This window comes from Bos grunniens, chromosome 15 (assembly GCF_055505025.1).
Source record: "Bos grunniens cultivar Pamir isolate PY7600 chromosome 15, Bosgru_T2T1.0, whole genome shotgun sequence".
Classification (NCBI taxonomy): Eukaryota; Metazoa; Chordata; class Mammalia; order Artiodactyla; family Bovidae; genus Bos; species Bos grunniens.
This window is the reverse complement of record NC_141179.1, coordinates 63829742-63851869: the sequence shown is the minus strand read 5'-3', so window position 1 is coordinate 63851869 and position 22128 is coordinate 63829742. Positions and strand designations below refer to the sequence as shown.

General features: G+C 37.6%; 2 protein-coding genes across 52 annotated transcripts in view; one reads left to right on the top strand and one right to left on the bottom strand.

Annotated features, from left to right (window-relative positions):
* CCDC73 (coiled-coil domain containing 73) overlaps positions 1–2513 on the top strand; it is a 153583-nt gene extending 151070 nt beyond the window's left edge. For all 50 annotated transcript variants that reach the window (XR_015142222.1, XR_015142226.1, XR_015142221.1 and 47 more), the window contains one exon: positions 1657–2513. Coding sequence is in view for 42 of the 50 variants with exons in the window: in XM_086341021.1 (XP_086197147.1) it covers positions 1657–1875 (219 nt within the window). In the remaining 8 variants the exon portion in view is untranslated. The remainder of the gene's footprint in view (positions 1–1656) is intronic.
* Positions 2291–19713, bottom strand: EIF3M (eukaryotic translation initiation factor 3 subunit M). Of its 2 annotated transcripts, XM_086341041.1 has the most exons (11): positions 19595–19713; positions 17012–17144; positions 16147–16285; positions 15772–15895; positions 15577–15671; positions 9649–9732; positions 8606–8705; positions 7963–8044; positions 4378–4521; positions 3149–3209; positions 2291–2481 (listed from the first exon to the last, which is right to left on the bottom strand). In XM_086341041.1, exons 1-11 carry the CDS (start codon positions 19634–19636, stop codon positions 2361–2363), a joined length of 1125 nt encoding a protein of 374 aa, XP_086197167.1. In that variant the 5' UTR covers positions 19637–19713; the 3' UTR covers positions 2291–2360. The 2 variants fall into 2 exon arrangements, with proteins under 2 accessions (XP_086197167.1, XP_086197168.1); XM_086341042.1 differs by lacking the exon at positions 3149–3209.
* Between the last annotated feature and the right edge of the window lie 2415 nt (positions 19714–22128).

Genomic DNA, 22128 nt, shown 5'->3' with positions numbered 1-22128 from the left:
ATAGGCAATGAGACAGACATGAACCCAGCATCACTAAGGATCAGAGGCTAAGACTCTGGCGGTTGACTAGAATTCGCAGGAACCAAACAGAGCAGTCCAAAAGGACACATCCTTTAGGGAACTGAGATAAATGTAAATATTTAAATGCAGTTTAAAAAATTGTTACTGTATGATCTCACTTTGAAAATACATTACAAAAATATGCCACTTTTAACAGATTGGAAAATACTTTAATGTAAGGCAGTACTCAAAGATCTTCACAAAGATTTATGAACAAATGACCTTCATTATAGCTTAATAACAGTAAACATTTTCCAACAACTCAAATGTCCAACAATATATTAAATTACAGAACATGGAGTATGATGGAGCCATGGTCTTTCTAGAGGGAAATGTTAAAAATGTTTTTAACCCAGCATAGACAATCATATAAATGATCCAGATTTTTAAAAACTATATATAGAGAAGAGTCTAGGATATTTATATCAAAATGTTTAATGGTGGTGAATACTGGGTAATTTTAATCAAATTCTTATTCTGTTCTGTACTTCAAAAATATATTCCCATTCAAGAAAAGATTTTATCTGAGAATCTAAGAAGACCATAAAAGATTTTTTTCAAAAATTGAATTTTGTCACACCCTGCAGCTTGTGGGGAATTCCCTGACCAAGAACTGAACCCGTGCTCCCTGCAGTGTAAATGCAAAGTCTTAACCATTTGCACCACCAGGGAAGCCCTCAAATTTATTTCTGATAGGGATAAACTGGAAACATGTCAACAATAGGTCCTAGTTGAATTATCACACATCCATAAGAAGTGTCTTGCAGCACTGACATTTGCTTATGAGAAGTCTGTATTGTATAGGAAACAATTCAGAAGGAAAAACTGATATAAAATTCTACAGCATGGTCAACATTAAAATATAGATGATAAAAACAGAAAGACTAATAGCAAACAATACCAAAATGTTGACAGGTCTCTCTGGATAGTGGATTACTAGTGATTTTTAGTTTCTTTACACTTTTCTGTTTTCTAAACTTGTAGTTAATTATTTTATATTCAGAAAAAACCTTCAAAATACTTCTTTAACACAGTATTAGAAGTGTGACCCAATGTGGTGCCTTGGAAACACACCAACTTAACACCTCATTGCGCTTTCCTGTTTCTCCAACAATGACGCTCTGAAGCCTAAGAGGAAACCTGAAGTAAAAGGCAGTTTCTATATGGCAGTTTACTTCCGTTGGCACTTAAAAATTTCCCCAGCCTTGATAGAAGATACAAAACATAGACTTATTTGGGAAGGGCAGGGGAGTAGCAGACAAAACAGATTTTAATCTGCATTGTTTTAAATATGTTTTCTTTCAAAGAAAGCTTAAGACCTTTAAGAAAACATTTGTGGTATCTCTGGAGTATATCTTGAAGAGCTACTTGAAGATCTTGAGGAGCTACTACATAAGCCTACAAACTCACAGTTTATAGTTTTTTTTTGGTGCCAAAATTACTAGGGTGGTAGCTGGAAAATAGCCAAGACAACAGTGGGTTTTTATCACATACCCCTAATTGCAAAGGCTGAAGGATTTTCTTTAAATGCTTATTGATGACTGGTTAGAAAATGAGTAATAATTTCAGTGGTAAAACAAGTTTGGTATTTCCTAGGTGAAAACAAAGCCTCTGAAATCAACTCCACTACAAAGCCATTTTCAGGCAATCAAGATTAAAAATACTGATTCAGATGTGTCTTCTGGTGAAGATGACTGGCAGCACTTGGTAACAAATCAAATAAATGAAATTGAAAAGTTTCTAAGCTTAGAAAATGACAACCAACCTAAAAAAAGAAAAGCAGAAGAGATGGCAGAAAAAAACAGATTAAAATAATGTTGATAAATGCTTTCAGAGTGAATTATTTAGTTGAAATATTGATGTGGTATCAATTGGAATACAATTTATATCTAAAGCTTTATAGTTGTACTCACTTTACCAACTTTTTTCTTTGATGAAATTATATTACTGTTGTGTTTTCGCTCAATAAATGCTTCATTTAAGATAGCTAAGATTGCAAGGTTTGATATTAGCACTGAATGAATGTTAGCGTTTAATTCCCTTTAGTTAAATTTGTCTTTCCTCCATATACCCTTCTTCAAAGCTCTTGGTGCATCTCAAACCCCTTCCTTACAGAACACAACATATGTATTATACAAAATAGACAGTGACCCTTTGTGATTTATTACTTTGTATGCTCTGAAGATGGTTATTTCTTTTAAATATGAGACAATAAATGTCCAGACTGTAGTCAGATTTTAGCCTATATTTTACTATGATTTAGATTTTCCAAAAAGAGCAAAACTATACAGCATAAAAATTCAGGTGTCGGAAAGACTCAAAAGGCTGTTTTTCACTTTGTTCAAATTTTGTTTCCAGGCATTAAGTGTGTCATAGAGTTGCTGCCATTGCTGTTTTCCAAATGTCCGATGTGTGCTATGACTGGAAAAATTAAAAATAAAGTTATTAGTCAACCTTTTGTCCTTTGGTATTCTTTTATAATACACTTGTATCTAGTTAAAACAGCAAGGTTAAATATATATAGGAGACAATATAGAGTTGTAAAAATGACTATAAGGTTTTTTAAAAGAAAACAAAACAAAAAATCCTTTATTTGCCATACTAATCCTAAACCAGGCTTCCCTTGTGGCTCAGCTGGTAAAGAATCTGCCTGTAATATCAGAGACCTGGGTTCAATTCCTGGGTTGGGAAGATCCCCTGGAGAAGGGAAAGGCTACCCACTCCAGTATTCTGGCCTGGAGAGTTCCATGGACTGTATAGTTCATGGGGTCGCAAAGAGTTGGACACAACTGAGCGACTTTCACTATTCACACTAATCCTAAACCATCTATTTTCCTGAACTACATAAACCAGACACAGAAGTCATTAGTATTCTAGCCAGTGCTGAGCCATTAAATGAAATGTGCTGGAAAATAGGACTCTTTCATTAAATAAGCTAATCACATTCAGTCTGAACTTTAATAAAATTATGATAAATAGGAACTATTTAACTACAGTCAACTGATAAGAATACACCTTGGTTCTCTATAAACATTTAAGTGAAATAGAATACTGTTCTACAAAATGCTGCAAAGTATTAGTGTCTTACCTGACAACAACTTTTCTCTGGGTTTGATCAATTTTGCAGTAGACCATTTTAGTTCTTACAGCTAGAAAAAGGATGTTTTACATGACTTATTATATGGAAAAATTCCCAAGGAAAACAGTCTAAAGCATGAAACTGTGACCAAGTAAACCATAATAAAACTTTACAGTTTCCCAACACTATTTTACAAACTGGCTCTTTGAAGCGCAGCAGTATGATACAACCAAAAGGAAGGCCACATATATTTGTCCTCTGGTTTGCTGCACCTATCTGTATTAAATATCACATAACGATTTTCAGTAAGAATTCTAGTGTTCATCCTGAAATCACAAAACAGAGGAGGCAGGAAACAGTTTCTTAATAAGATATTATAGGACTGTTTGAGACTTAAGAGCATTCCAATGAAACAATGTCAATAGTTCCGTGCATTTTATTAATCTTAAAAAATCCTAATTACATTGCACTTTATAAGGCAATTATTAAGGCTTCCCAGCCAACACAGGAGACCTAAGAGACATGGGTTTGATCCCTGGGTTGGGAAAATCCCCTGGGGAAGGAAATGGCAACCTAATCCAGTTTCTTGCCTGGAAAATTTCATGGGACAGAGGAGCCTGGTGGGCTACAGTCCACGGGGTTGCGAAGAATCGGATGTGACTAAGCACAGCACACAATATAATTATTGGAGGTCCTATTCCTAGGCCAATCACAAAAATGTGATAATGGTTAGTATTTTCAGATCATTTACTGAGCCGGCACATGCATTAATTACAGGCATTAATTTATTTAATCTAAACAACCACAAATTAACTCCTACATTCATGTTTCACAGCTGAAGGCCTAGTCTCAAACACAGGTTTAATACTAAAATCTAGGCTCTTAACCACTACAATATACCACTGCCCTAAAGGCCTTTTGTTCTACATGACTTCAAGGAATAGATACACACCAAAAACCAAATGTGCTCATTCAGTCGTGTCTGACCCTTTGTGACCCTATGGATTGTAGCCTGACAGGCTCCTCTGTCCACGGAATTCTCCAGGCAAGAATATTAGAGTGGGTTGCCATTTCCTTCTCCAAAACCACAAAGCAACTTACTGAATGTAATCCCACTGAATTTTCCAGTACTACAAATATAATCTGCTCAACTACTAAACTCAGTTTCAGGATTAAAAATCTTATGTTTCATAGGATAGAAGGAAATTCTAGAAAAGAAAATGTTCCAATTGCCTTACCATCAATAACAAATGCTTCAACATCATCAGCTCCAATCTGAAGTTCTTGTTGCATTGTGTCAAAAGAAATTTCTTTATTTTCCACGGCCATTCCCATAAAAGTAAGCAGTCTCATTTTTGCCATATTCTGTTCATGCAGTAGGCCTGAGAAACACAGCAGTGAAGCCAGATAAGCATCCATACTAATTACAGCCCTGCATGGTAACAACGCTTCTGTAAAATTGTGTCAGTGTTAATTTTCACAAACCTTCTTGTATTTGCAAACCATAAACTGACCCTACAATCATATTATGGAGCATTTAAAATTATTTTTCTATAACTACGTTTCTTTATTACTTCAGTGCCACAGGTGACACATTCAATGTTAAGATCAGGCTATAAAATGGTATTTTTAGGCCCTAAACATTTTGCACATTTTCTATTTTTAATATTTATTTTATATATCTTAGGAGATAAAGTATACAAAATACATTTCATAAAGAACATTCTCATTAAACTAAATTACTTAAAACTTATTTTTACTAATAAGCTCTTCATTTAAACACAGGATTCTGTATCTATTGATACTTAACTGTTTTCTGTGTTACTGGTAAGCATGGAATTTTAAAATATTTTAACATACATTCAGTTATGAAAACATTAAATTTCTCTTTAGACCACTTGGGATTTAATACTTAAAAGTCAAACTGCAGAAGTATATATTTAACATTTACAGGTTTAAAATGATTAGTACTAGATAAAGTAATAGTGATAACCTGTTCTTTTTAAGGCAAAAGTAGAAAACTACAAATAATTCAAATTTTGCCTTATAATTTCTAATGAAATATTATAATTATTCGGATCACAAACAACTGTCAGACCTAAAAGCAAACTACCTAGTCCCCATCCTTTCTCTTTAAAAAAATTAAAATTGAGGAGTAAGATTAAGTGACTTAATTATTGGTACAAAGTGGCAGTACTAGGCCTAAAAAACAAGTTCATTTACAAAACAACTAGAAATACAAATATATACAAATCCTGAATACCCAAACTATTTCTAAACAGAAGCCGAATTATAACACACAGATTACTCTTATTTCATGTTAATTTCTTAAAACATTTCTAAAGTTAATTTAGAAATACTCACACATTCCTTTTCTCTGAACTTTCAAATTATGTAAACTCAGCGAATGACACTCTCTAGTAATTAAGAGCCTCAAGTTTGTACTGGTAAAAAAGTTCTAAGTACTCCATAAATAAATTTGAAATTTATAACAATATTAGCAGAAGACTAGGGAAGCCCATTAATATAGGACATAATTGTTAATTAGCTGTAATTATGATGCAGGCTTTCTATTTGGCACTGATTCAACAAAAACATGATCATCATAACTCAAATGAATGAGGTACCCAAGTAAGTATTGCTAAGCAGATTTAATGGAAACCTACAAGCATCAAAAAATCAATTAGTGCACATTAACCCTAATTAACAAATGCAAATTAGATGCTGATTAACTTTCTGAAGCAAGAAGGTAGCAACTGGACAACACTAGATGACATGTGGACATGTTAGGGCAATTCAGTTGACACAAGTCGTGCTACTGTTGGCCCAAGCTGTCCGTTAATAAAACGAAGTGTTCTGAGAATAACTGATGCCACCTGTGGCATCTACACATTTATAATCCGACTTTCAGCTGTAATAACATCTTAATACATTTAAAACCCAAAAATAAACATTTAATATGATGTTTTTCTCCAAAACATCTTTTACAAACAAATTACTAATAAATGATTGCTAATCTGCATAGATTGTGACAAACAAAAGGCCAAACAGGGAATCTGATTTGTGGTTTACACAGAAATTATGTTTCTCCTATCACAGAGAACAAATACAAAGTTTATTTGTATACAATATTTGTTAATATAAGAAAATTCCTTAACATTACCAGTTCTATGGACATACATATTGGCCTCTTTTAATATGATAAAATGATAGGAATTCCTAAAATTTCTAAGATATAATTTAAAATACTAATGAAATTAAATTTATTTTACTGCTACTCCTTGTGCAGTTACAAGCTTACCATAAATCAAAAAACTTATCAGAGGGAAGATTATTTCTCAAATGAATTATGTAAAACCATGGTCTATCTAACTCATGGAAATCTGCATTTAAAAACACTTCAAACTGATGTTTAAAACAAAGAACCAAATTTAAAGTCTTTAGGATTCTTGTTCTCAAAATCAAACTATGAAGCCAGTAAAGTATGAGTTAAAGACTTGTAGAAAGCTGTGCTTTGTTTCATGAAAGTAGATTACCTTCAACGAGGAAGTCACAGTGTTCTGTGTCATATTTCAATTTTAAAGTTATAAAAAAATCTAATTTTATGGAAACATTTATTCATTACTAATATGTCAAAACCTTAATGCAGTAATAAAAAAATGTGCATCATTGAGCAATTTCTGCATTGTCACTGACCCCTGTCTTAAAATGCTGCAATATAGAAAACGTAATTTTAATGCATGCAATAGCTTATGAACCAGTGCTCCTTTGAAACAGTCAATTACACATCAATGGGGGAGTGTCAAAGTGTTAATTACTACTCCTTTTTCTTTGGTGCGTAAATAAAGAGGTTGCTGACATTAACATTCCATCACATAACTTCATGCCACAAAACAAATTAACTGGGACAGAATGTGGTTTTCTGGGTCTAGTGCACCTGGCAAAGCACTGCACACAAACACACTTGCATCTACTTTATCTTGGTGTATTTCAAACGCCTTATTATGTTCAGGATAATTCAATCTTCCCCAATTCCAATGGCTGCACAAAAGTTATAGGTGACAGAAATTAATGATTACCAAATTGAGGACTAATAGTATAATCAAAGTAGATTATAAATGTATTCTTTATTTACACTTCAACCAACCAGGAAGACTAAATTCAATTTTAATATGGAAAATTACAACTGGCCTTTGTGTTCTGATCATCGTCCAGTAGAAAAACTAAGCACCTTAGCTTTATTTGTCTTCACTCTCTAAAAAACGGAGTTTTAGAACAATTAAACCTGTTCAACTACAGATTTCCTAAGGTTTCTCTTTTTAATTTTAGCCATGTTAAAAACATGCTCCAGAAAGAAAACACTGAATATATATGCAGTCTGCTCAATGAGGATGAGTAAGATTCAATTCAGCAACATTTACTGAACTCTGTTGGTCTAGAAAGAAAACTTCAAGATAAAAATCACAAAGCTTAAACTTACTATGCTGTCTTCAACAAACTGTCACACAAAATCACCATAACTCCACATCTAACTTCATCTACAGCTTCACTTAGATCTGCTTAGGAATACAGTATACTTTGTTCATTGGGGGCAGTGATGGAGAACCAAGTGTAAGACTGTATTAGAAGGAAAAAAGCTATCTGCTACAATTATGTGACTGTGGCTTTTTAAAAGAAGTACCAAAAATTTCAATCACCATGCATCTAAGGAATAAGATACACCACTGGTTAGGGTAATCTACACATAAGGCCATGATTGTATTTTCTCAATCCTACATTCCTATCTCTCCCTACCCCTCCAAAGAATATTCCCCAAAACTTACCAAGTGAATCAATGAAGTCTTTATTATTCTGATAAAACTTGACATATGATGCCAATTTAGCACTCACAAAAATGGTTAAAAGCTATACAAATAAAGACAAAAAAAACAGAATCAAGATTTATTCTAGCTATTTAGGACACTGACTCCCAGCAAGGAGACTCTACATTTCAATCTGTTTGATCAAATTACCATGTAAATCTGCTTTCATCAAATTCACTTAAGATGAAAGAATCAGTAAATACAATGAGCTCTAAATGATTTACCCCAAAAGATGGCAGTAATGACGTAGTACTAAAAGAAAATAATCCGTAATGTATTTATACTAGAAAAGTGCATTCATGTGCTTTTAAATATCAGACTTATTTTCCTAATTGGGGGATAGCAGACACTATATAAATGAAGAAATTTGTATTCTCTAAGTTCATAATAGAGAAGATGAAGGAAAGAAATGAAGAACAGGAGTGTTCAGCAGCGGAGAAAAGCTAAATGTTAGTCCTAAATTTCAGTCTGTTCCTGATAAAAAATGAATAAATAGTTCTCTTTCTAGATTTCTCTGAGTTGTGTCCATTAATACAAAGAGTTCTGGGTTCAGTATGTTAGATTGAGGAGAAAACACTTTTCACATTAAGGATAAATTACTTACATCATGAATAAGCTCGCCTTCCAAAAACTTGACTGGTTTTAACGTAAGAAGATGGTCAAAAAGGAATGCATTTGGATCTTTCAATGCTCGCACAATACACCTTAGTTAGAAAACAAAATCAAAGCTCAGAGTCTTGAAATTCAGGTACATTTCACTAGCTTTGCAGACTGCAAAATATATTCAATTAAGTGAAATATCTAAGAGTTTGATATACATGGCATAAAAAAATTACAAAACTGGGGTTAAAACAGGCCAATAAATTGATCAGTGATGCCTGTTTTAACCAAATTATTCAGACAAAAACATAGTTGAAGAGAAAGCACCACCAAAATAAAGAATAAAATAGCAATATTTTACCATTTATGTCAGACATTAAGTGCTTTAACATATATTATCTTATTTCATCCTCACAGCACCCTGAGACACTTAACAGTATTATCAAGCCCACTTTACCAAAGATGAAACAAGCTCAGAAAAGAACATGCCTGGTTTTAAGGGCTAATTAAGTGGTCAAGTATTTGAATGCAGGCATTCTAACCTGAGTCGACGACGATCTTTTCCACTAACTACCCTTTCTACCAACATCCATTATATACAAGTTCTTGGGAAGCAATAACCCTATGAAGAAATTACCACAATTTCCATTCCATAGAGTTAAAAAACTGATCCTACTCTTATCGCTACTAAATAGACCTAAAAGTGCTTGAAGCAGTTCTCGTTAGCAATAAGTTAATTTTTATACAAATGAAACCTTTCCCCACCAAACCAAGATCAAGTTCTACTACTCAGGTTGGGAACCCCAATTGCAGGAATACCCCCAAATAGCAAACACTATATGGCTATTTCACATGCATTCTGTGGTTCTTTCAATACCCAATCTTGAATTTTGGTAGCTACATTAGAATCATCAAGAAGCATGTGCTATCAAATGGTTTTGGATCACTGGTGGATGCAGGCATGACCTCCACTATATGACCAAATACTCTAGCTTGCCTCTGCCCCAGTGACGACAGCCATCACTGGAACACCATGGTAAACATTACCTGTGGGCATCAACTCGAGCCTGGGAAGCATTGTCCTCCGTGTAACTGCCTAACAATTCCACCATAACTTTTGATGCGGCATCACTAAAAAGAAATACAACTTTAGGAACTTCAGAGTGTCATTACTGCCATTCATTCATTAAAAAATATTTACTAAGTGCCAATATTGTGCTGATGATACACATACACTGGTGACCCAGAGACACAGTTCTTCTCTATGGAAAGTCATGAACTTTCCTTCTAGTAGGAAAGAGAAACAACTAAGGAAAAATAACAATTAACAAGTACGTGCCATAAAGGAAAATGGTGATGTTATACAGTAATAGGGAGAAGGCAATGGAACCCCACTCCAGTACTCTTGCCTGGGGAATCCCATGGATGGAGGAGCCTGGTGGGCTGCAGTCCATGGGGTCGCAAAGAGTCAGACAGGACTGAGTGACTTCACTTTCACTTTTTACTTTCATGCATTGGAGAAGGAAATGGCAACCCACTCCAGTGTTCTTGCCTGGAGAATCCCAGGGACAGGGGAGCCTGGTGGGCTGCCATCTATGGGGTCGCACAGAGTCGGACATGACTGAAGCGACTTAGCAGCAGCATACAGTAATAAGAGTTGAGAGAGGAAAGAGCAGGCTATTTCATACAGAGTGAGCAGGGAAAGTCTCTCTCTGAGGAAATGACACGTAAGCTGAGATCTGAAGGATGTAAAATAATTGGCTATGAAGAGTATTGGAGGTGGGAGGCAGGGGCTGGATGACTTTCCAGGCAGAGAAGACAAGCTATAAAAAGGCCTAGAGGAGAAAAAGGTTTTTTGTCTGAGAATAGTAAGGCTGAACCTGAGCCAACACCAGATATTTAAATAACTCCACTAATGACACCCTTCCAATTAAATCACCCCCAGAATTATATGACCAATTTTGACTGCAGTGAAAAGTACAAAATAATTAAATGCATCAGCTCAATCTGAACTTAGAAAATGTTTATCTTCACCGTTTATTTCTTCTTTTAAACTGATAAAATCTTCAGCCAGTTACAGAAAGCTTCAGTTTGCTAAGTAGGAGAAATACCCTTTTCATTTGCTAAAAACCCTTCTCTTCTCCCCACATCTGGATTCAACCTGGATAAAATCAGTAAGAGCTATACCATTTATTTTTAAAAAGTTAAATGACATTCTAAAACTTCCCACAAAACTAAGGTTCAAATATATTACCTTGTTGGGGGGAGTGGGAGGAAGGCTCACAAGGGAGGGGATATATATATATATATATACACTTATGGCTGAATTCATGTTGTACAGCAGAGAGAACACTGTAAAACAATCACCCTCCAATTTAAAAAACAAATTACTATCCTGTGATACACTGCAAGCATGGGCACACTTTCCAGTTTTAACAGCCACAGTATACTTCAGTCGAATACATCTTTTTAAAGAAAATCTGAATTCACAAATATCAAATAGTCCATTTAAAGAGCACAGTATCTGACATATTAAAGGCCTCAGAAGGTATCACACAATTTGCACTCATCAACCACCAATATGAATAAAATCAGGAAGGAGGCACCAATAAGTGTAAGCATTTCTTACTAAGAGGGCAAGGTAACTCCCAAGAAGCAAAAACAACAAAATGACCATTTTCTGTGTACTAGGCAAAAACCAAATCTTAAAACTTAAAGCAGCAGCATGACAGAAATTTACAGAGTTTAAATAAGTATCCTCTCCTAGTTCCTTAAGCATGGGGAGCATTCACCGACTCAGGGCCCATCAGTGCCCAAGACCTTGGGAATGCAATGGTGGGCAGACAAGCTTGCTAACCTTCCCTGAGCCTTTACTGCTTTGTGGTTTAGTCACTAAGGCGTGTCCAACTCTTCTGCTATTCCACGGACTGTAGCCCGCCAGGCTCCTCTGTCCATGGGACTTCCCAGGCAAAGATACTGGAGTGCACTGCCATTTCCTTCTCTAAGGGATCTTCCCAATCCAGGGATCGAGCCTACGTCTCTTGTGTCTCCCGCACTGGTAGGTGGACTCTCTACCACCACACCACCTGGAAGCCCTCACTGAGCCTACATCCTCATAAAGCTCTTAGCTGAGGGTACGAAGCGCCATGTGAGTGGAGGGCACTGTAAGTACAGGAGGAGCACTTCAGGCAGAGTGAAGGAGCTGAGTGTGGGTCTAGACCACGTAGAGGTCAGCTTTCCACAAAGCACCAGGCAAATATTTTGGCTTTAGAGGTCACAGTCTCTACCTCAACTATTCAAATCTTGGTGAAAGCAGACATAGATAATACATAAAAATGTAAATATGGGCGTGTTCCAATAAAATTTTATGGACACTGAAATTTGCATTTCATATAATGGCCACATTTTAAGAAATAGCCTTTTTTTGACTCCCCAACCCCACCCCAATCAATCAGTTAAAAATGTAAAAACCATTCTTAGCTTGTAGACCATATAAGAACAAGTTCCAGCCTCTCTGGTCCAGACTGGGAAAGAGCATGGTGCTTTTGTATCTGACACAGTTCACTATGTCTAGAGTACGATAACCAAGAGGAAGAGTATGCGGGTGGGTGTGGGTGTGCATAAAAAAGAGGAGGAGAGAAATGGAGGGAGGGAGTATCTATATAGAGAAAGCAAACTTTTTGTAGTTTGTCACTGCACCATACAAAAATGGCAAGATTATTGTCACATTCGCCAAGTCACACTACAGCAATAAACGGAAGCCCACGTCAGAAAGGACTTCTGTATCAGACTAAGAATTTTGTACTGTACCCTAAAGAAAATATAAACCTGAAGAATCATATGCTGAAATTTGTTTCACTGTAAATAGAATAAACAGAAGATGACTTCAAGATGTCTAGCTAGGAAAATAGACTAATTCAGAGAGAGAAAACGGTAATTCATTTTGGTCATACTGAGTTTGAGGCAACTGTGTGTGCTCAGTCACTCAATCACGTCTGACTGTTTGTGACCTCATGGACTGTGGCCCACCAGGCTCCTCTGTCCGTGGGGATTCTCCAAGCAAGAAAACTGGAGTGGGTTGCCATGCCCTCCCCAAAGGGAATCTTCCCAATCCAGGGATTGAACCCAGGTCTCCTGCATTGCAGGTGGATTCTTTACTGTCTGACTCACCAAGGCAAGGCCGCAACTAAATAGAAACAGGTGGAAAGCAGCTGAACATAAAGACCTAAAGTTCAAAAGAGAAGCTGGGTTGAAAGCCTGGGAAGGGCATACACGCTATAGTTCCATAAACCACCGCTTCATATTGCCTTACGTCACTGCTTCTTACATCTACTGCTGTTGCAACACGTTCGTTTTCCAGAAATAGTCATCATTCACCTAGCACATACATACTGAGTGCCTACTCTTGTCAGACACTGTCCTAGCAATGAACAAAAAGTTAAGGCCCTTGTGAAACTTACATTCTGGTGGGGACTAACAGATAATAAACATTACAACATAGAAGGTCAGTTAATAATAAGTGCAATGGGAGCAGTAATAAAAGAGGGAAGGTAGGGGGGAAGCAACGCAAGGGTAGAGCAATGTTGTTATTTTCACAGACAGCCAAAGGCCTTTCCAATGAGGCAACAACTGAGCAGATCTGAAGAAGGGAGGGAGCCACAAATGAGTTGTGAATGAAGCAAGACTCTAGACAGAAGCCCCAGAAGTCAACTGAAGGAAGCGTTTCAACAGGGAAAGAATGCTCACCTGTGACAAATGCTGCAGGTATTTCTTCATACGTTAACATTAGGGTGTGTCTAGGAGGGGACGGATGGGTACTGATGTCCTATCTCAATTTCTCTGAGAACTAGCTTTGGGATTCTTTAGAAGGTGACCTTAGTTACTTCCTTTTTATGAATAAAAGACTGAGGATCTACTAAATAGCAATCAGAGACACCACCCAATGAGTAGTCATCCACGACATACATCATTTTAAACGACTGTACCAGAAGAAAAAGACTAATTTTTTAAGATGAGCTTGAAAAAAGTGAAAAGGATAATGACAGGAATAAAATATATAATATTCACTGAGTGCTTTCTTAATAATAAAACCACTGTTTTAAGAACTTCGTGTATATCTTATTTAATCTTTCCAATAATGCTATTGGGTACTGCTGCTGCTGCTAAGTCGCTTCAGTCATGTCCGACTCTGTGCGACCCCACAGACGGCAGCCCACGAGGCTCCCCCGTCCCTGGGATTCTCCAGGCAAGAACACTGGAGTGGGTTGCCATTTCCTTCTCCAATGTATGAAAGTGAAAAGTGAAAGTGAAGTCGCTCAGTCATGTCCAACTTTTAGCGACCCCATGGACTACAGCCCACCAGGCCCTCCATCCATGGGATTTTCCAGGCAAGAGTACTGGAGTGGGGTGCCATTGCCTTCTCCAGCTATTGGGTACATACTACTATTATTTCCATCTTGAAGTTGGAAATTGAGGTATACAGATTTATTTAGGGTCATACAGCTAGCCTGGAAGTTCAGATGGTAAAGAATCTGCCTGTAATGCAGGAGACCCGGCTTTGATCCCTGGGTTGGGAAGATCCCCTGGAGAAGGGAATGGCAACTTACCCTAGTATTCTTGCCTAGAGAATTCCATGGACAGGATCCTGGCAGGCTACAATCCATGGGATTGCAGAGTTGGACATGACTGAGCAACTAACACATAGCTAGTAGGAAGGCCAAGGTTCGAATCCCAGTAGTTTTATTCCACTGCCTACACATTTATAGTGTATATTAAAATACGGATTCCTTCTCCAGTAGCTTTCATGCCCTCCCTATTTGAAATGGTCTGATATAAAACTAACACTTATTGACAACTGGCTGGAATGCTGCCACAAGTGTGCAAGCATGTAACAGACAGTAGCCACTGATACAAAATGAAAAAGGCTATTAATGCAAAATCCCCTGCTTACTTCTTTTATAATAAAACACTGCAACTTTCACAACAAAAATATAATTTTCTCTTGTATTATTAAATGTAAATGGCCTGCAAAAACTTACATTAACGTAACAGAAACACTATTATTGATCTTCTCTAATATATCAAACACCCTAGCACTGAAAGCCACTAAAAATTGTGCAATAAAACTAAACTGAAGACTGATTACTTTTTCTAAAAGTTTTTAACCACTATGTGAAAAGAGAAATTGAAAAGCTAGGTCAAAATGGCAGGATTATCCTTCAATACTGATTCTAAAATCTGGGCCAAATCTATCATTTGGTTGCACTCATAACTGGCTGAGGAATAAATCTTTTGGGCATGCAATTTGCTGGGCTAAATACAAGCCTTAGAAACTCAAGACCTTGCAAAAGCACAATAAGATTCAGTATAGTCTATTGCAAAGTTGGGCTTCCTTGGTAGCTCAGATGGTAAACGTCTGTCTGCAATGTGGGAGACCTGGGCTCGATCCCTGGGTTGGGAAGATCCTCTGGAGAAGGAACTGGCTACCCACTCCAGTATTCTTGCCTGGAAAAGCCCACGGACAGAGCAGCCTGGCTGGCTACAGTCAATGGAGTCACCAAGAGTCGGACATGACTGAATGACTACCACTTTTCTTTCACTTTCATTGCAAAGTTTCACCTCAGGGACACTGTTTATATAGGAGACACTGACTAAGGGGAACTGACTGCTAGACCCTCACCACCATTAAACAAAAGCGACAGCACTACCCCGCACTAAGACATCAAAGCTTAGTCTAATTAAATAACTTAGTCTGGTATTACACAGCTTTGGGATTAACAGCTGTACCAGTTTTAGGAAAGCAAGTTTTGCTTTTTAGAAAGTTTAAAGATGGGAAAAACTATTTCAAACTTTGCAGTTATCTTGAATTTAGTAGGTGAAATTTACACAAAGAGATTTATAGCACCTCCTCAGAGAACAAAGAAAGAGCAAAAGCACTTATCCTACTTGTCTTCACAATGCATCAATTCTGAATACCTTTTCTTACAATCCACAAGTGCCTCATAAAGTAGTCTTAAAAGGGTGTGTTTTTTTTCAGTGGTGAGGTTCCAGTCAGAAATCCATTTTCTAACCTAGGACGAGATTGACAAAAGGAGAAAATGCAGTGACATGGTGAACATATTTGCTTCTTATTTCTTATAAGCAGAACAAGTATTCCACATGGTAACTCACTTGATCCAGCTCAGTTGGAATATACTGGATGGCCCCACAAGATGCTGCCACTTTAATGAGGCTGCAATACACTGTATATCTTACAGGAGTATTCTTATCCATCCCATGGAAAAGGTTGCTTAGCCTGGTGAACAAACAATAAGGCAGTGCTTGAGATCAGTGACTATGCTGAGTACACTGAGGCCATCCGCCCTGACAACAAACTTCACAGAGATACTGTCACGAACATCACACTGCAAGGAGGGAAATGGAGCCCAAGACACACCACCAATAAGCCACAGCTGAGAGTCAAGTTCTAGAATTCTGTTTACAAATAAACGACAGCAACATGAAAACCCCATAGAAAAACTGAGCCTCTTTCAGTTCTTAACTTACAACTGCAGTCTCAGAGACGGACGTTCACCTTCACGAAATTTGACCAGTTTCTCACATAGGCTTTCAATCAGAGCTTCTTGCTTATCTGGTTCCAGGATCAACAGGAGGGATACCACGCTGTTCATCACACTTTCAACATCTACACGTGTATGGATGACACAACAGTGATACTATAATATTTAATGTATTGAGTTAAATATGTATTTCCAGAATTTTAATATACCAAAGACCACTGAACTTAAAACTAAAAAACAGAGAACACGTGAATTTAAAATAACCAGCTCTGTTGTACCATTATCATTCAGAAAACAACTTCCACATTTTATTAAACGAGGAAGAAGTTACTACCCAGGATCTGGTTTTTAACCAGTAAAACAGAAGACTGATTTACACGTCCTTATACTATACAGTTTCAGTTTTTACTGGCAAGATACTATTTATATGCCAAGTTTAATCTCAAACCTTAACCAGAGATTTTAGGACTCCTAATTTTCAAAATTTCCCATTTTATCTCAATAAATAGAGGATTAGTCAAATGATTAGCTTTTCAATTACCTGAAATTGCCTCCCATTTGATACTGTAAACCTTATGAAGAGATTCGTATTTCTTCTTTAGTTCATTCTGAAATTACCAGTATTTACTGTGTGCAATAACACTCAAAAAACAGATGTGAAAAAGATGTTTTCTCAAAATAGGCTTACTTCACAGGTTTAACAGATGAGAATAAACTGAAAGTGTGTGCAAAGATTAAAAACAATGGTGCTTTTAAAGTTCTAAGGTCTAAAACAAAACAAATACAATTCCTAACAAAGTTTTAAAAGTAGGTCTATGATTAGTAATAATACAAAAAATTTAAAAACAAACCTTTATCATCTTCCTTCAGACATACATCGCAGGCTTCAATAATCTGAGCTAAATCTACATGAAGTCCACCTTCTGAATTCTCTTCTGAAATTTCAGCTCCTTTAGACTTCAAATAAGCGCGAAGTTCAGCAGCCTGTTGAATCAAATAAGATTGTTCTATATTTATTAGATGAACTATAAATTACAAAAGGCAAGCTCTAAAAGCATTCTGTCCTGTTTCTTAAAAAAATAATAAACAAAATGTGAATATCACATTTAATGATGACTTAAAATTATATTAAAGTTTCTCTCCCCAGCTCATCCACCATCAGTCTCAAAGGGCTCAGACGGTAAAGCGTCTGCCTACAATGCGGGAGACCCAGGTTCAATCCCTGGGTTGGGAGGATCTCCTGGAGAAGGCATTGGCAACCCACTCCAGTATTCTTGCCTGGAGAATCCCATGGACGGAGGAGCCTGGTAGGCTATAGCCCATGGGATCGAAAAGAGTCGGACATGACAGAGCAACTTCACTTCACCTCAAACAAGTAGCTACACAAACCCCCATTATGACCCCCACACTTATCACCTTCAGAATTTCTCTCACATGACCTATATATCCTGATGGATTTTCAGTATACAGCAAAAGCCTTTCTAACATAGTCCAAGCTTTTTTGGGGGGCAAGTGGGGAAAGGGAATAAGTGATCTGTTTTAAAGAAGTGAAGTTTTATTGCTCAGGACAATGTAACATGGATAATTTAAAAAGTTACACACATTACCCTGGTAAGGGAGTAATCATTTGTTAAGTAAATGTTTGAGGACCTATCTGAGATAAGCCCTGTGAGAGACATAAAAATAAGAAGATGCCTTTGAATGTCGCCCTTAATATAATGTTTCTGTCAAATTGCATCTATGCACACCCGGATCAGAAAGCACTGTTGGGCCTATAAACACGTAACTACAGGACCACATCAAGTATTCAGGCATTTTCTACTCTAACGCACACATAATATTTAATAACTTATTCGAGGACTTGGATTTATGGCAGCTATACATGAATGTAAACGGTGTTTAAGATAATAAAGAAATGAAATGGAGATGCAGGGACACCACCAGCACATGTACAGGCATCACATTTCTAATCCCACAGCTATGTCTGGCCACCCAAGTACAGGAAACCTGCAGATCTGACGGCGCAATCTTTTCAGATAACATAGAAACTTCACATGACTCGGTATAAACAAGATTTCATAAAACAAATCTCACCATTTCAGAGAGCATTAAGATACCACTGTATATTTCTCTATGAAGGAGACGTAGTACGGTGCCCCCCTCCCCCCACCAAAGGCATTTATTTACTTTCTGCTTTGCATGCACAAAGCAAACTATTCAATCAACACTTTGCTGTTTTCATCTGGCATCCCTACTGGCCACAGGTGGTTATTCTAATCGGAGAACTTGATGGAAGTTAAATTCCTGAAGCAATCATCTATTCACCCAAAAGGAATGGCTAGGGTGAAACAAGAACAGTAGCATAACCCAACTAGAAAAGACACTTTAATATAATCAATGGCAAAACTTCCTGCATCAACAACCCTTTTCCATTTAAAACAAAAACAAAAACCAAGTAACTTCTCTTTCCCCAATAACCTAATAGCCTATTGTTGATAACATGATCTCATTCCTCATCAGATAGGCTTTTTTTCCTTACACGTCTTTTCTAATAATGCTCAACTCCTTCCCTAGCTTTTTACCCCCCATTTTTCTTTCCCTTACTCTGCTCTTCAGGTCTGAAAGTTATCTTAGACTAGTAATGTTTTCTCTTCTATCGAAACCAAAATTTCCATGTTAGTAGAGTAGCAGAAAACTACAGAATGGCAACACTTAAAACTTCGGAGAACAGTTTTCAGTTCTGCAAAATTAACGAGAAACTCACTTCGAGTTTACTTGAACTTGAGACTTCTCCGTTTAAAATGAGAAGCATTACCCAAGCATACATACCAAAAAGCAAACAGAAACTTAAAAATATTAAGACCGTTCAATAGGTGTATGCCTCAAAAGTCTGGGGGTGGAACTGATGTTATGCTTTCAGAACTCTCACTCTTGCTCAAGTAAGACTATAAAATACAGTCTACATACGGTCACAAAGTAGTAAAGCCATCTTGATCTTTAGTACCAAATTTTCCCCTGAACTGCTTATGCCTTCTGAAGATTCGCCACCTCCCACTCCGGATGTGGCTGCATTTCGGGGACGGAAGCAGATACCCGTCTCAATGAGTCAAAAGTACTGTGTCGACAGACAGAAGTGACTACAGGCTGGAAGAGTCCCGACGCCAACCAGGAAGTAGGCTGTCGAGCCTGGGACCCAGCGCTGGGAGCGCCGGCGGGCGGGCTGGTGCAACTCCAGGCTCGCAACGTGCGCCCCTGCCTCTCGGCCTGCCCACTCCTGGGTGCGGAGGACACAACCGCGGCTCTCGACTCCGGGGTTGGCTCCGCGGGGCAGCGTTCCGCCCGCCTGGCCCAGGCTCAACCCCGACTCGGCCCCTCACATCCCTGAGTCTACCCCCACCTCCCACCCTGGAGGCATCCGCGGTCCGGGAACACACCTGATCTTCCTCGCTGATGTCGATGAACGCCGGGACACTCATGGTGAACGCCCGGGCACCGTGGACGTTGCGCTCCCAAACCACGCCGACCGGAAAAGGGAGCTGGGCCGAGCGGCGGCGCCTCACAACTGCTTCCGGGTCACCCACCGCGGGTCTTGCGGGGCGGGGTCATCGACAAGGGCGGAACCACAGAGACCAATCCCAGCACGCATTCTGGCTGGGGGCGGGGCAGAGGGGAGCCGGGGCACGCGCAAGGGGCCTCCTCCCTGGACTGCCTCCAGCCGCCTCTAACTTCGGTAGTGGAGTTGCGGGCTGTGTTTCGAGTTGCTGCCGAGTTTGTGGCTCGCGGAGCCTACCTAGCATTTTGAAGTTTTAAGGCAATTTTTTTTCGACTTATAATTTAATCCACTTTTAAACCTTTATTGAGGGACTAAGTAGCAGGCAGTGCACTCTGCCCTGGGGATAGCAGAAGTTTTCAAGGTAAACTCCCGCACCAGCAGCTTACATTCAGTGGAGGCACACAGAACACAACAGTACGAAGTATATTAGAAATGCTCTCCTGGATGGCATCCTGATTAACAGCACAGGCTGCCGAATCGAGTTCCTTGGGGTGGAATCCCTGCTGTACCGTCTGATGGATTTGTGATTTGGGGTAATTGCTTAACCGCGGCGTTTCATCTTCCAGGTGGAAAAATAAAATCAAGTACTTACCTCTTGGTGGTATTGTGAGAACTAAGTAATAAATAAAGCAATTAAAACACGGTGAACTTTGGATGTCTTAGCTATTATTCAATAGTCACGTAACAGTTAACTGGCACTACTAAGAGAGAAAAGCAGAGAAAGGAGTGGTGTGTGCATGCCTTTTAGGATAGAGTGAGCAAAGAAAATGGATCGAGTATTAATGAGAACTGAAGGAAATGAGGAAAGTACCAATGAATAAATCTGCCGGAAACCTTTTTATGCAGAAGACAGCAAGGAAAGGACTTGAAGCAGGTACAAGGAATGTGTCTATTTTGGACATTCCATATAAGTGGAAGCATAACAATATGTGGCCTGCGTCTTTTTTCATTTAACATGCTTTCACGGTTGTAGCATGTATTAATCCTTCATTCCTTTTTATTGCTTAATAATATTCATTGTTATGCATATACCATATTTTGTTTATCCATTTATCAGTGGGAGCACATTTAGGTTGCTTCCATTTTTTGGCTACTATGAACAATGTTTTTAGCAACATTCATGCACAAGATTTTGCAGGAACATGTGTTTATATTTCTTTTTCCTAGGAGTAGAAATCCTAGGTTATATGGTAACTTTATATTAATTTTTTTGAGGAGCTATTTTCCAAAAAGGCAGCAGCTTCATTTTTAATAGTCCCAAATAAGAAACAACCCAAATGTTCATCAACAGGTGAATGGATGGAGTTTTCTGGCCGTCCAGTGGTTAGGATTCAGCACTTGCACTGCCATGGCTTGAGTTCAACCCCTGGTGGGGAACTGAGATCCCGCAAGTAGCATAGCATGGCCAAAAAAAACTCCCAAACACAAATGAGTGTATAAACAAGTTGTTATATATTCATGGAATACTGCTCTGCAATAAAAATGATGAAATATCAATACATACAACAATACAGATGAATCAAAATAATTTATTGTGTGAAAGAAGCCAGACATACTGTATGATTCCACTTATATAACCTCTAGAAAACGCAAACTAGAGATTGTCGTTGCCTAGATGAGGAGGACTAATATTTAAAAATAGTATCTCAGATCGAATTAGTTTTTAAATGCATCAAAAAATTTAGCTTTATTTTGTTAAACAAAATAAATGTTCTGTGGGCTTTTTTTTTCCTTTTTAAGGAAGACAAGTCTCTTTAACTTAGACAAGTGGTACAAGAAATATTGTCTATTTTTCTATAAAAGGCATGTTTCATATATTCTAAAGTTTCAGATAAAAAAGTTTAGCGCCATTTGAAGAAATTTGGAGCTAGCTGAAATTTGAGCAGACCAATTTCAGCTTGATCCTATGGCTAAAACTAATATACAGGTCAAATGGTGTGTTAAAGGCAATAAAATGAGTTGTCATTTATGCTGCCACAATAGCAACCTATTATTATTGTGTCATATTCTTTAATAGAGTTTCTTGAAAGTATACCTCGAAATTTTCAAAAAGTGAATTGAACAGGTCTCCTATTTTCTAAAAGGGAATATTTTCTAGATTATTTTTTTTATGTGAATAATACAACCAAATATTTATAGTTTTTTTTTGTTTCTTAATTTGTCTGCTTTTGCTCTAGTAATATCTCCTTGTTTTTTCTAATTAAAAATTATGGAAAACCTAGGTTTAACTATATTTTTAATTATCTTATTTGAAAGGACCATATCAATATATTCACATGAAATTTTATCATTGGAACAAAATTACATATTTTGTAAGAAGAATTCTTTGTGTGATATTAATACCCAAAATTTGTCTTCAAGTTTGTATTAAGTATCTCAAAACTATGGAATTATTCACCTGATAAATAAAAGTAT

Bases quoted from the DNA above. Each gene is read 5' to 3' on its own strand.
- EIF3M (XM_086341041.1), bottom strand. From the start codon at position 19,636: ATGAGTGTCCCGGCGTTCATCGACATCAGCGAGGAAGATCAG. The intron at 9,733-15,576 runs GTATTCAGAATT...ATTTCTTTTTAG, and splicing joins CTTGTGGATTGTAAGAAAAG to TGATGCCGCATCAAAAGTTA. The intron at 8,045-8,605 runs GTAAGTAATTTA...TTATTTGTATAG, and splicing joins AAGGCGAGCTTATTCATGAT to CTTTTAACCATTTTTGTGAG.